This window comes from Etheostoma cragini, chromosome 22 (genome assembly GCF_013103735.1).
Source record: "Etheostoma cragini isolate CJK2018 chromosome 22, CSU_Ecrag_1.0, whole genome shotgun sequence".
In the NCBI taxonomy this organism is placed as follows: Eukaryota; Metazoa; Chordata; class Actinopteri; order Perciformes; family Percidae; genus Etheostoma; species Etheostoma cragini.
Genome location: NC_048428.1, coordinates 11667676 through 11680003, shown reverse-complemented (window position 1 = coordinate 11680003; position 12328 = coordinate 11667676). Strand labels below are relative to the sequence as shown.

Here is a 12328-nt window from a genome sequence, read left to right as displayed (position 1 = left end):
AGAGTGACACAAAGGAATAGCTAGGTGAGCTATGGTATGTTCACATCTATCTTCTTTTAACCAAACACCTTGGAGAGATTCATATTCACACACACACACACACACACACACACACACACACACACTGGCTCCTCATTGATGGGAGCTTGTTGTTTGACAGGGGTTGCAGAGGGTATTCTTTGCAACAGTGAGGTGAATGAAGAGGGTCTGAGCCTTGTGAGTGTACAGTATGTAAATGGGATTGGGTCCCTTTTAATGTCCCACATACACACACACACAAACTGCACAACTGAACGTTGAATCTGCATTTTTGGAGTTTGAAGAGAAATCTCTTAAAGCAAACTGGATAAGCTAAAATTAAAATGAAAACAACAAAAGGCTGCACAAAATTCTTTAATTTTAGTGTGATTCAAACACAAACAATATGTCAAAGACCCCATAGTATGTTCATATTCAGGGTTATACTTGTATTTTGGGTTTGTACTAGAACATGTTTGCGTGCTTCAATGTTCAAAAGACACTCTCTTTTTCTTATCCTGTCTGTCTATATTCACCCACTACCCTCCATCTTAAACGCTCAGCCTGTCTCTTAAAAGCCCCCTTTCCGATAAAACCCAGTCTGCTCTGATTGGTCAGCATTTCTGGGTCTTCTGTATCTGCATTCTTGTAGTCTCTGCATCACAAATGCAGCCGGGGAACAACTGTGATAGCCTTGTAGTGGCTCTTTCCACAAATATATAGAATAAGTCCGGCTTTTAGGCCCAGTTTCTGAATAGGAGCTATATGTTGTTGACTGATTTGATACTTTTACAGTACTGATATAGCACCTCAACCTGCTTTTATAATCAAAAAAGACAAAAATCTCCTTTTTTACAAATTAGCGTCATCAAGTTTTTTAAACATCATTTGCAGTTCCACGGAAATTTCAGAGGTGCTTTGCGCTTTATTTTTATGAAGGCAAAAGGAAACACAATGCCAGATGCTTCCTTTCAGATTGCTCTATTATTGCCGCTGTGTTATATTGGGATTATGGCTATTGAGAAGAACAAAAATGCTTCATGGATAAAGGCATATATTTAAAAGTACGTGGTTATTTATAAGGGGGTTGAACAAATGCTTCCTTTGTGCTGCATGGTTGATTGGATTTATTAAATGTCACAAACTAGAACCACACACTTAAAGAATCATCCGATCCTCAAGGACAATCAGTTGCCAATCCTAACATATCTACAACTTGTATATATATATTGGTTGGTTGGTTGTGTATAATTTAGTGATCTTCTACAGAACAAGGGACAGGCAGCATTAGGAGCGGAGTTGTTTGTGTTGTGAAGTCAGTGTCCCCTTTTCTAAGGCCTTTTCACCAAGCAGAGCCAGGATGTGCTGTTGCCGAGGCAACGCTTCTGCCTAAGTCACTCAGGCGATTCCCAGCCAGACCTCAGCCTTTAGAGCAGCATCCACTATGGCTCAGCAGCACTGCACCAACCCTGTCAACAGTGAATTAAGAGGTGTACTAGAGAACTGAGAACCACAAGCAGTAGAGCAAGTAATACACTCTCACACTGGTGCTGCTGCTAGTGCACATCAACTTGTTTTAAGCATTTTTTTTAAGTAAATAGTACATTTGAAAAAGTACTGTAAGGCAGCTGATTTCAATATGCCTCGTCATTTCCTCACAGGTTAAAACTTGAGCACAAGATATAATGACATGTAATTATCATGGACATGGTTTTGACAGATTTTTACTCATATGCACAAAAGACTGAATAGATGTGGTAACAACTTCTGTCTTGTAGGCCTGGTGAGCCTAAGAAAAATGTCCACTCTGGTGTACAATAAAGATTTATTCTATTGTATTCTATTCTATTCCATTCTAAGTTCATGTTTGAAAAAAGGCTCTCATTTTAAATGATTTGTTTAAAAATAAATAATTAGATGACAATTACATCATAGCTCCCTGAGAAACTTAAAAGCGAGGAAAGTATTTTATTCACTCCACTAAGTGAACAAGATGCCACCTGACATCTACATGATTTAGCTTTTAAAAGAAAATTCCACCCCAAACAGCTCTGTACTACCCAACAACCAATAATTGTTCAGTTTACCAGTTTATTAACTTGTCCTAGAACAAATTTGGGAGAACAGACAGAAAAATAGACACCATTACGTGGCAATACAACAAGTATGTAATGCAGACCAAGCCTTGATTAGGGTTTAAAGTTTCTCGGTGATCGGCACAGTTGGAGAGTCGCTTGTCCAGAAGCTGAACAGAAAGATGGTGCTGTTAACCTCTACAATACATTATAGAAATCATTAATTAGAAAAGACGGGGAGCAGGCGAGTACAGTTGACAGACGGGACAATGTCAGGTGAGGTACTCTGTGCATTGTATACTATAGAAGTACAGTAAGAAGTTAATTATGTATTCTCCTCAGGGAAAAGGAAGACAATGCATATTTACTTTTAAGGGTGAGTGTGTGTACTCTGTTACAAGTGCACTGTCAGGATTTGCAGTTTGTATGGCAGTTTTTACAACAAGCGCTCCCTACCCACAGTAGCCTTTTATATGTTTGTCCACAGCTGCTGGTTCCCAGTGGGCCCGGCAGCTTTGAGAGAACAATTCACAGCTGCTGACTCCCAGCAAGATGCTCCTATGGGGAGAGCAACGTTCCCAAACGCAAAAATCCACTTTTATCGTCAGTGCTGTGTTCGCACCCGCTGGTACTACTGATCTTGCTCTGTTACCAGGCTCTCTCTCTCACACACACACACACACACGCTCTAACTCTCTCTCTTTCTCTCTCTCTCTCTCTCTCTCATGCACTACAGTGTACAATTTCAAAGTATAAGAAAGTGAAGCTTATCTTCACCCAAGAAGTAATTATGTCTTAGGTGATAAATGTGCTTGTGTGACATCTCGGCTGTCAGCATTGTTACGCATCATCAACAGAGACCCGTCTCTGGGGTTGCAAATGTGGATTTGCTCTGACTTCACTACACGCATCACTTCTTGTTTCTGCCAAAGCTTCCTTGCTGAATTCATGAAATCGCTTGAGAACAACACAGTATGCTAATGTCTGTTAATATATAGATCTTTACTAGGTTGTGGATCAGATTACATCATCTCTATGCAATCAGTATTGTAGTTACTCTGCAATTAAACGGAGTATGTGTGAGTATGGGGATGTATAGTGGCATTGTACAGCAACAAACAGTAAGATAAGAAGCAGTGATGGATGGATGGATGGATGGATGGATGGATGGATAATAGATGGATTGATGGATTTTGGGATATCCAGGGTTTGGAGAAATTCCATGCACTGGGATTTACCAAAAGTTTAAAATGTAATCCAGTTAATCAACTGAGCCCACTGTTTTCTTCCCAGCGTATTTACCATAAATACAATATCATCTATTGCAGTGCTGACACATTAATTTGGTCAAGCGAATGTTTAACATTTAAAAAACAAGTGTAGACCAAAGTTGTTTTGAAAAATTAAAAAAAAGTTACAATTAAATAATTAAGATTAAAATATATAGTTAGATACCATAAACAGACCAAATTTAGAAAAAAGATTACAGTTGAATGAATAATTAAGAGTCCTTTGTAAAAAAACAAAAAAGCAGTGATGGAAAGTGGGAGATTATTTCCTTTGTTGATGATATTTTCCAAGAGTGAGTGTTTTTTCATTTAAAAATAAGATGATTCTAAAATATAGATGGTTCTAGGAGCTAAAGAGAGAGACTATGACAGAGAGAGAAAGAGAGAGAGAGAGGAACGTTTAGAAGTGATCTAAAAAAACTTTTACCCTTCACACACTTTTCCACAAGACCATTTACACAATAGATAGCATGTTCACTAATGAATAGTACTTGCCATGGTTTTCTTTACACAGTTTTGCAATAGTGAAACGTAACTAGGTACATTTACTCAAGTATTGCGCTTAAGTTCAATATATTTACTTTGATTATTTCTATTTTATGCTAACTCATAATTTTACCCCACTTCATTTCAAAAAGAATGTCTTTTTTACTTCACTACATTTATCTGGCAGGTGACTGTAAACTTCCACTTAGCTTGCTGTGGCACTCTTCCTCGCGGTGATTGACAGTAGAAAGCAATGAATTGGCCAATGAGCTGGTGGATGCATTAGTATGATTGGTTGTTGAGAGCAAGGGCACCTTGGGTTTAAATTATGTAGCTCCACCGTTACGTTGGAGCCCTTAACATTACCACAGTGATTTTACGATCATGTCTTGCTGATGGGTGGCTCTACCTCTTGTGATGTGAAGGCGGTGCTGTGTCTTGAACCGCACTGGTCTGAGGACACGTTTATGTTTATGGCCCGGTTTAAATTTGTGTTGACATGGGCTGTGCATCGAGGAGAAATAAACAACATCCTGCGTGAATAGAAATTATTTGTTTGGGGGTTTATTATGTGTGCATATGACTGTGAAATAGCAGGGCTACCTTTCTGGTCACCACACACACATACAAGTACACATACAGTACACACACATACCAAGAAAACCAGTCATATCACAGGTTGTTTCTGCAAATATTTCAAGAGGAGGGTGAGGATGAAAATTAATGAAGAACAGATGGGTTTGGCGGGGACAGGTATGATTCGTGTAATGCCCATCCAAATGTATTTCCAAAAAGTCTGATAGACTGGAATATCTCTTCAACTGTACTTCAAATACTAATTTGTGCTGCAACATATCTAAAGTGTCCTACACAATCACACAATTATCTAAAAGGCAACTGATTAGGTTACAAGGGACTAAGTACAGGATAATGTTTCAATTAAGCAAAGATAGTGTTACATTTTATTTCTGTATTAACTGTTGTGTTTATTTGCTCTGTGCTTTACAGCTCCATGTGATGCAGATGCCTTCTTTTGTCACAGTAACATGTGCATAAACAACACGCTGGTGTGTAATGGCATGCAGAACTGTGTCTACCCCTGGGATGAGAACCAATGTAAAGGTGAGATTTTACTTTTTAGCAATATGAAGAAAGACACTAGACTACGTTTGCATGTTTCAGCACCATGGAAAGCGACAGCAAAACAGAGTGGGTACTGTATATTAACGGTCTATGGTTTAAACAGTACTGTACTTGTCACTAGAGCTAGTGGTCATAGCAGTAGCTATGTAGCGCTATGACACAGAGGTATTTTTAGTATTTTCTGTGTCGCAACAGGGTCTGCTATTGATACTACTGGATACATTATTAGTATTGCCTCCATGATGTCAATGGTACTGCCATTAACAAGGGGCATTATCATTAAAACGCATTAATCACGATTACATTTAGTTTTTCAGAGTTGCTTTTATTGGTTTTCTTTGTTTGTGTCATTTTAAACTATGTATAGTGATGGGCTCACACATCACCCCACCATTATCTGCCAAAGTTAGAACAGTTTGGGATATTTAATTTAGAGACATCTATATTTCGGTTTTCTATGCTCTTCTCACTGGTTTGAAAGTGAGTGGGGCTTAGTTGAAAAAATGTGATGTCACTTACGTAGGCTTGTGCACCAATCAAGATTTAGCTACTGTTTTTGATTTGAGTTTTTGAGTAATGTTCCTCCTGGCAATGTTTGAGTAATGTTTTTAGTCTACAATGTTGTAGAACAAAACTTGAATCAAGCTATGCAAAATTGTCAAGGTCTTTGATAATATGTGTTAGCATTTTGAAGTGGAGATTCCTAGATTGACAAAGCAAGTTAACTTGATCAGAATTACATTGTTGATGTTTTTTCTAAGTAATATTAAAGCTATAGTGTGTAGTTTCTGCTGCCACCATGAGGAATTATAAGTAAAGACAACAGAACTGGGTAAAATGTGAATTTACCCTCAGCTGATCCATTGTTTGGTCCAGGTCTTTGTTTACATTCTTTGAAGGTGCCCTTATTTTATAACTCAAGGCAAGGCATTGCCTGTGTATTTTCTGACTTTGTGAGACTGTCAATTTCTTAATTTCCTCTGACGTCTGAGCCCTCACTGCATTCTGAATTTTAAAGCCACTGGATCTATACGTTGATCCCCAGTGTCTTGCTTGTGGCAGCTCCATAATTTATCTACACCCCTAAATGAGATTTACTTATTGCAGCATCTCCATATAGTGTATGATGCTATTTCAATAATTAGCTATAATGTGCTACTCTGGGGATGTTTTTTCTGCATTATATTGCCAATTAATAAATCTTCGGTTCCTCGACTTTTCATGACCCATGACTTTATTCCAAGTAGCCCTACATATGATGAGATCTATACTGGAACTTCCCTTAGCACTCTAGCATTGAAATTCTAACATAAAAAAATCCAATGTGCTTTGATGTTTGATTACACTGTTGCAGTTAAGATGTGTTCTAATTTGTTATTTCTTTAAACATGTACATAGGATACTCATACACTCACAAAACTATCTCACTTTCTGTTGTGCTCTCTCTCTCTCTCTACCACTGCACAGAGAAGAGGAAAGCCAACATCTTGGACAACCTGAACAACACAAACGGGACCATAATTGGTGTCACTTGTTGCATCGTCCTCATCCTCCTCATCGTCTCTGTCATCGTCCAGATCAAGCAGCCACGTAAAAAGTACATCCTGCGGCGTGAGGACTTTGACCCCACCATGTTCCAAGAGGTCTTTGAGCCGCCTCACTATGAGCTGTGTACTTTACGAAGCGCCGCTACAGCCGCAGCAACCTCAGCAGACTTAGTCGACCTGGCGGAAGACTTTGAGAACTACCACGCCCTTCGCCGTGCCTCCTCACGCTGCGTCCACGATCACCACTGTGGCTCCTCGTCCAACCCCGGCTCCGCCCACATATCCCAGCTGTCACTTAGTGGAAGAGGAAGCCGTGGGAACTTGAGCACTCGAGACACAGCAGCCGCCACACTGCTCACAGACCTTCCACAGCCGCCCATGGCACTGCGGCCCTTGCTGCCGTCCACTGGAAACCGCAGGAGCATCTTGGTCATGAAGCACAGCTACTCGCAAGAGACAGCGGACAATGGATGCGACCTGGATGACGACCTGGAAGAAGTACCCACCACCAGCCACCGGCTTTCACGCCACGAAAAGGCAGTACAGCGGTCAGTATCCCTAGATTTCTGATGAGGAAAGAACAACAACTGTAGAGTTATTAATGGTGATGTTTAAAATGTGTGTTGGATACTTAGGCCTACATTTATTTTTGTTTCCTTCTTATTTTAGCTTTCTTCTTTCCCTCATCATTTTTTTTTTGAGATTATGATAAGCTTCTTTTTTGCATTGATCCTTGTTCTTTCTCCCCTTTCTATCATTAAAAACTTTTTTCACAAAGGGCTACATTTTCCCCCTCTGCATGCTCACCCTTGAACATGTCAAGCGCCCACTGCTAGTTTTTATCCAAATGGTGATTTATAGCTTACATCTTTACGCTCTACTGTACGTTATCGTTTGTCAGAGCTCTTTAAAGAAATGCAGACCTCTTTTTAGAAGATATTGATTCTCTAACCAGTCCAGTTTAGACTGTTACCCCAAGGGCTTGAATCAGTGCCTCATAGAGACGACTATAACTTCATTGACATGAATGCAAATAAATGTAAAATATGCATTTCTAGTCCTGTTTATAACAGGGATACTGAAAATATGACTTTATTTCTATGTAACTAAACATTTTGGCATGAACTACATTTAAAAAAAAAAAAAAGTATTTTACTGTGTACTTGCACATTGACTGCTTAAAAAGTAAATGTATATGTTTACAAAAACACTAATGTGATATTATTTTAGTACATTTTTGGAGATACGACATTCCTGCATGCACTTTCTATGTGCTCCTTCCGGAGTTTTCTTGACTGTCAATTCATTGTCTGCATGCAAAGCTCCCGGAGACATGCAAAGCACTAATGAAGTTTATTGCTGTTATGTAGCGCAGTATGCATTCTGACCTCTATGCAAAAAAAGTTTGATATTAAATGAAAGAGCCATGACATTTCAGGTTCTGCCTCATTGGCTCTTTGAGCAAACATGAATCAGAGTACAACACAACTAGGGTCTAAGAGACAATCTCAAGGTAAGCACCCTTATCCAAAAATCCAAATCTTTAAATGTTGTTGTGTAGTCATCATTTGCCCAGTCCGTATATATACTTTTATGTTTTATTTTCTGTGATTTTTGCGCGGATTTATATTTTGTTTTTTTAATGTATTTTTTATTTATTCATTTTCACCAAGATGGTTTTCTTGCTTGCAGCCATCTTGTCTTCGCAGTGAGTTTGTTTGAAGTCTTTGTGATGCTCAAGTTTACTGTATGTCCTCCCAAGGACATACATTGTAGCACTCAGTGGATATTCATTAGCATGGACTTTTTTCCATCATTTTAGTTGAAGCTGTTTTCAAATGTCTAACCTCTGCATTTTCCTCCCAGTAGGCCTGTAGCAAATAATACGCATCAATCATGTAAAGACATTTAAAATTAAAGCACAAATTGGAAACCAGATACAAGCCCAACTTTTCATTAAATTACATCAGTGAATTTTTACACTCTCCAAAGAAAGCACATTGAGAAGAAATATTTTGTAATTTCTAAATATTTACTGATCACACACACATATAGAAGTTGTCTGTAGTTTTTGCATGATTTATGTCACATGTACTATTTCATTTTGTGTTTGGTTAATTTTGAAGCATATTCTTTATGTCTGTGTGTAACAGTTTGTGTGTGTGCTCCAGGACTGTGCTTTAATAAGGTTGCAATTAGCACAATATAAAATAAGTTAGATGATTACATTTCAAATGCAAACAATTTATGAGAATAACTTGTTCATCAAAAAGTTGCATTTCAATGCAGAGTTACAGAAGTTTGTGTTTTTAATGGAGCAGTCACATGAAGTGTTACACATTGTTTTGTCTTTTAGTGTGAAATATGTGTTATACACACACATATCATAAGTGTGTGTGTGTGTGTGTGTGTGTGTGTGTGTGTGTGTGTGTGTGTGTGTGTGTGTGTGTGTGTGTGTGTGTTTGCTTATGGTCTACATTATGTTGCATTGTCTCCATCATGTAGACTTCTTGAGAATAGTGCGATCCTGGATCAGTACGAACGGGCTTCACTGACATATGAAAAAGCGGAGCGGAGATTTACACCAGCATGATGCTGATGATGATGATGATGATGAGGATGAAGGGACACTTTGACGAAAGCCAGGATATTGGAAATATATTCAGATGAACACAAAGGACTAGATGCAATGTTGCAAGTGTTCAGCTCTGTACGCACTGTAGTCAATCCAGATAATTTTTTTGTCTTGCTGGAAAGAAATGGACCTTAAATGACCACGATTACTTATTATTAATTATTAAACTTTACATTTGGGGTTTTAGTTAGAAACATATCTGTAATTGTCATGGACCGCTCACTGAAAACTAAATGAATGTGATCAAACATCTTCATGTTCATTGTTAGGCATGTATCTTTCAAATGAGTAGCATACATGTTATGATTTTATAGAAAATTAGAGTTGCTTGCTGTTTGTCAAATCTAGATTTATTTTATTAGAGACAATTGGAATCAATGACTAACCCTAATTGAAGTTAAAGCTGTTGGAATAAACAGTTCAAGGGTGAGTTATGTGGCTTGTGCATGCTTCTTTTGTATCCATCAAAACATCAACATTCTAACATTTAAATATGAAAAGCCCCCATCTACTAATACATAGGTCATAAGGACATAAAGAGTAGGCAAAACAAAACCATCTTCAAAATTAATTAATTGCATGTCGTTGCTTCGCTAAATCATTAGGTAAAGAAAATGTCACGAATTTCATTTTATAACACTTTAAAACTCCCTTTTAAATATGTTCACTAACTTTGACGTGCATTTTTATTTTTTACAAAAAATACTTTTTTCTGGCAAACCTTTACTTCAAGTCTGTTTGTCTTAATATCTTTGTATTAAAACAGACTTTTATAAATTTAAAGGATGATAGTTTTTACAGTTACTCAAATATACTGATGCTTTGTAAAATAAATAAAAAAAATAAAGCTTTGCCTTTTTTCTTTGTTTTATTGGCTTTTGGTCAGCAGTTCCTCTGTCCCTTTATAGTCTTCTCAGACTGTCAGCCCACGCTATCAATGTCTCACAATCATGTGTTTAGATGCTGGTTTATTTGCTGATTTGCTTTAAAGGAAAACCCAAGTCAAAATGATTTTTTTCCCCAAGGAGGGCAATAAAAATTAGCCTTAGATTTTGGAATCTTGGTTTCCAAAATCTTTGGTTTCTCCTGATGAGATAAATCCCATATACAGTATACTGCATAAGGGACCGAGCAGCCTCACACTCTAATATCACTCACTGTTGGCAGGCTGCTATTGTAGGAAAAACAAGCTGCTATATATGGAATATGAGAAGAGATCAGCTTGGAGCACAATGACATTAACATTACTCCCACGCTCTGCCATTGCCCGTTTCTTCTTGCTGTGTCAGTTTTTACGGTATTTACCATCAATGTGTACATTCTTTTCTGTATTCAATGTCATGTATGTATTGTTTGCATCCATGCTCTCCACTCTCCTTTTCCACAAATACACACAATCATTCACAGACCCATATTTCTGCACACACAAAATAAAATGTTTCTTTTCTATACACATACTTTGCTAATGTCTGGGTCTTGTCTCTCTGTTTCACAATGGTGCCAACACTTATGTTATAGATGTTTAACAAGCTCACACAAATACTTCCTCTCTCTTCTTTACTCTCTATTACACACTCTATAATACACAAACACACACACAACACCACAAAGTCATCTGCCAGTATAGATAGAGGTAGAGAGCTCAATAATTAGGTAAGTCTGAACCAATTTAAATCACAAGCAGCCCAGGCAGCAGATGAGAAAAGTGTGGGACCCAGAACAGACTTAAAGTAATAGTGTTTTCATTTCTCTGCAGATACGTCAGACAGATGCATCATTCCTCTGCATCTTGCCAAGTTTGACAGGATTTGAAGGTTTCTCTCCCTTGCCTCTTGAGTGAACTGTTGCCCTGTGCAACTTTAACAATGTAGAGTGTTGTAACGAGAAAAAAAATGTTTGTGGTGTTCGCAAGTTTTTCTTCTTGCATTTGCTCTATACCTGTGCTCCACAAGTGGCTGTGATTGACAGGCCGTGGAACACTAATTATTTCAGATATGGGATGGAAACTTTGGTTTTTGAAAAATAGAGTATAATGTAAAGTTGTTCATGAAGAAAAAAATAAAAGAAAATCAGGTTTTTCAAATCCTTTTCATGTAACCATCCAAATACGAAATTGCATATTTTAGCTACTGATTTCACATTATATATATCTTTTTTTATGTCATTTATTTCACGTAGAGTATCAGGTTGTTTTTATATCTAAACAAGCACAGCAAGCTGTTGACAAGAAGGTAAAAGTGAATGTTTGAAATAAAGTGATGTTGAACTTTATAAACGGGTGCATTTACTTGATTCTACTGACCCATTGAGTAAATCTTATTTATTCCCACTTTTACTAATGTCAGAGCATTATTCACTTACTTTTATTTATTTATTTTTTTAACCTGTGTGCATATTTATTTGATAAAATGCTGGACAGAATGTTTCCAATAAACTAACGTTTACTGTGATGATTTATTTTGTAAGTAACATCTAATTTAATTTTCTGTTCTTCTGTTCTGGGGCATTGCGGACATTCAGGTCATATTTCACTGCTCAAAAGTGTCACTTTCGGACATACTAGGCAGCTGTTTTCACTGTACTGTACCTACCCGGCACCAACCAGCAGACAGACAAAGTTAGCAACTAGCTAGCTAGTGAACACAATGAAACATTTATAAAAAATGTATTAAAAACATGTTTTTAAAAAGGTAAAAGTAGGACACATCCTTGCTAATTGGTCAACACACATGTTTTGAACAATGTGCCTTGAGTTAAAAGCGGAAAGAAAAGCTCCCGCACGTTTACAGTCGGAACTTAACAGTGTGACATTTAGCGGAAGTAAACCACACACTCTTGTAGCTTTAGCTTCATTAGAGGTAATGTGTTATTGTAGCCGTATTGCAGCCGTATTGTAGATAATTATTTCAGTCTCAATTAAGCAGCAATGCCTTCGGTTGAGTGTATGAGGCAGTTCGTCAACGAGCGACTAACCGCTGCTGCTGAAGAAATATTCCGAGTTTTTGAGAAAACCGTTGTGGAGTACGAGGAGGAGCTCGAGCGCCAGCGCAGACTGTTGAGTAACGTTATCGCTTGGAATCCCAAAATAAAGTTACACATCATAGGTGTGTAAAATCTTCATGGTCTTTAAAAAAA

General features: G+C 37.8%; 2 protein-coding genes across 4 annotated transcripts in view; both read left to right on the top strand.

Moving 5' to 3' along the window:
* The window catches only part of neto1l (neuropilin (NRP) and tolloid (TLL)-like 1, like), a 68425-nt gene extending 57173 nt beyond the window's left edge, over positions 1-11252 (top strand). The window contains exons 9-12 of one of the 3 annotated variants that reach the window (XM_034862359.1): positions 4877-4990; positions 6479-7106; positions 7997-8071; positions 10950-11252. In XM_034862359.1, the coding sequence (XP_034718250.1) occupies positions 4877-4990; positions 6479-7106; positions 7997-8057 (803 nt within the window). In that variant the 3' untranslated portion in view covers positions 8058-8071; positions 10950-11252. Of the gene's footprint in view, positions 1-4876; positions 4991-6478; positions 7107-7996; positions 8072-9063 lie in introns of all 3 variants that reach the window. The other 2 variants (XM_034862358.1, XM_034862360.1) reach the window with 2 other exon arrangements.
* Positions 11253-11960: 708 nt separating this feature from the next.
* LOC117938268 (zinc finger protein 239-like) overlaps positions 11961-12328 on the top strand; it is a 1432-nt gene continuing 1064 nt past the window's right edge. Inside the window, exon 1 of the mRNA XM_034862791.1 lies at positions 11961-12303. Coding sequence (XP_034718682.1) covers positions 12120-12303 — 184 coding nt within the window. The 5' untranslated portion in view covers positions 11961-12119. The remainder of the gene's footprint in view (positions 12304-12328) is intronic.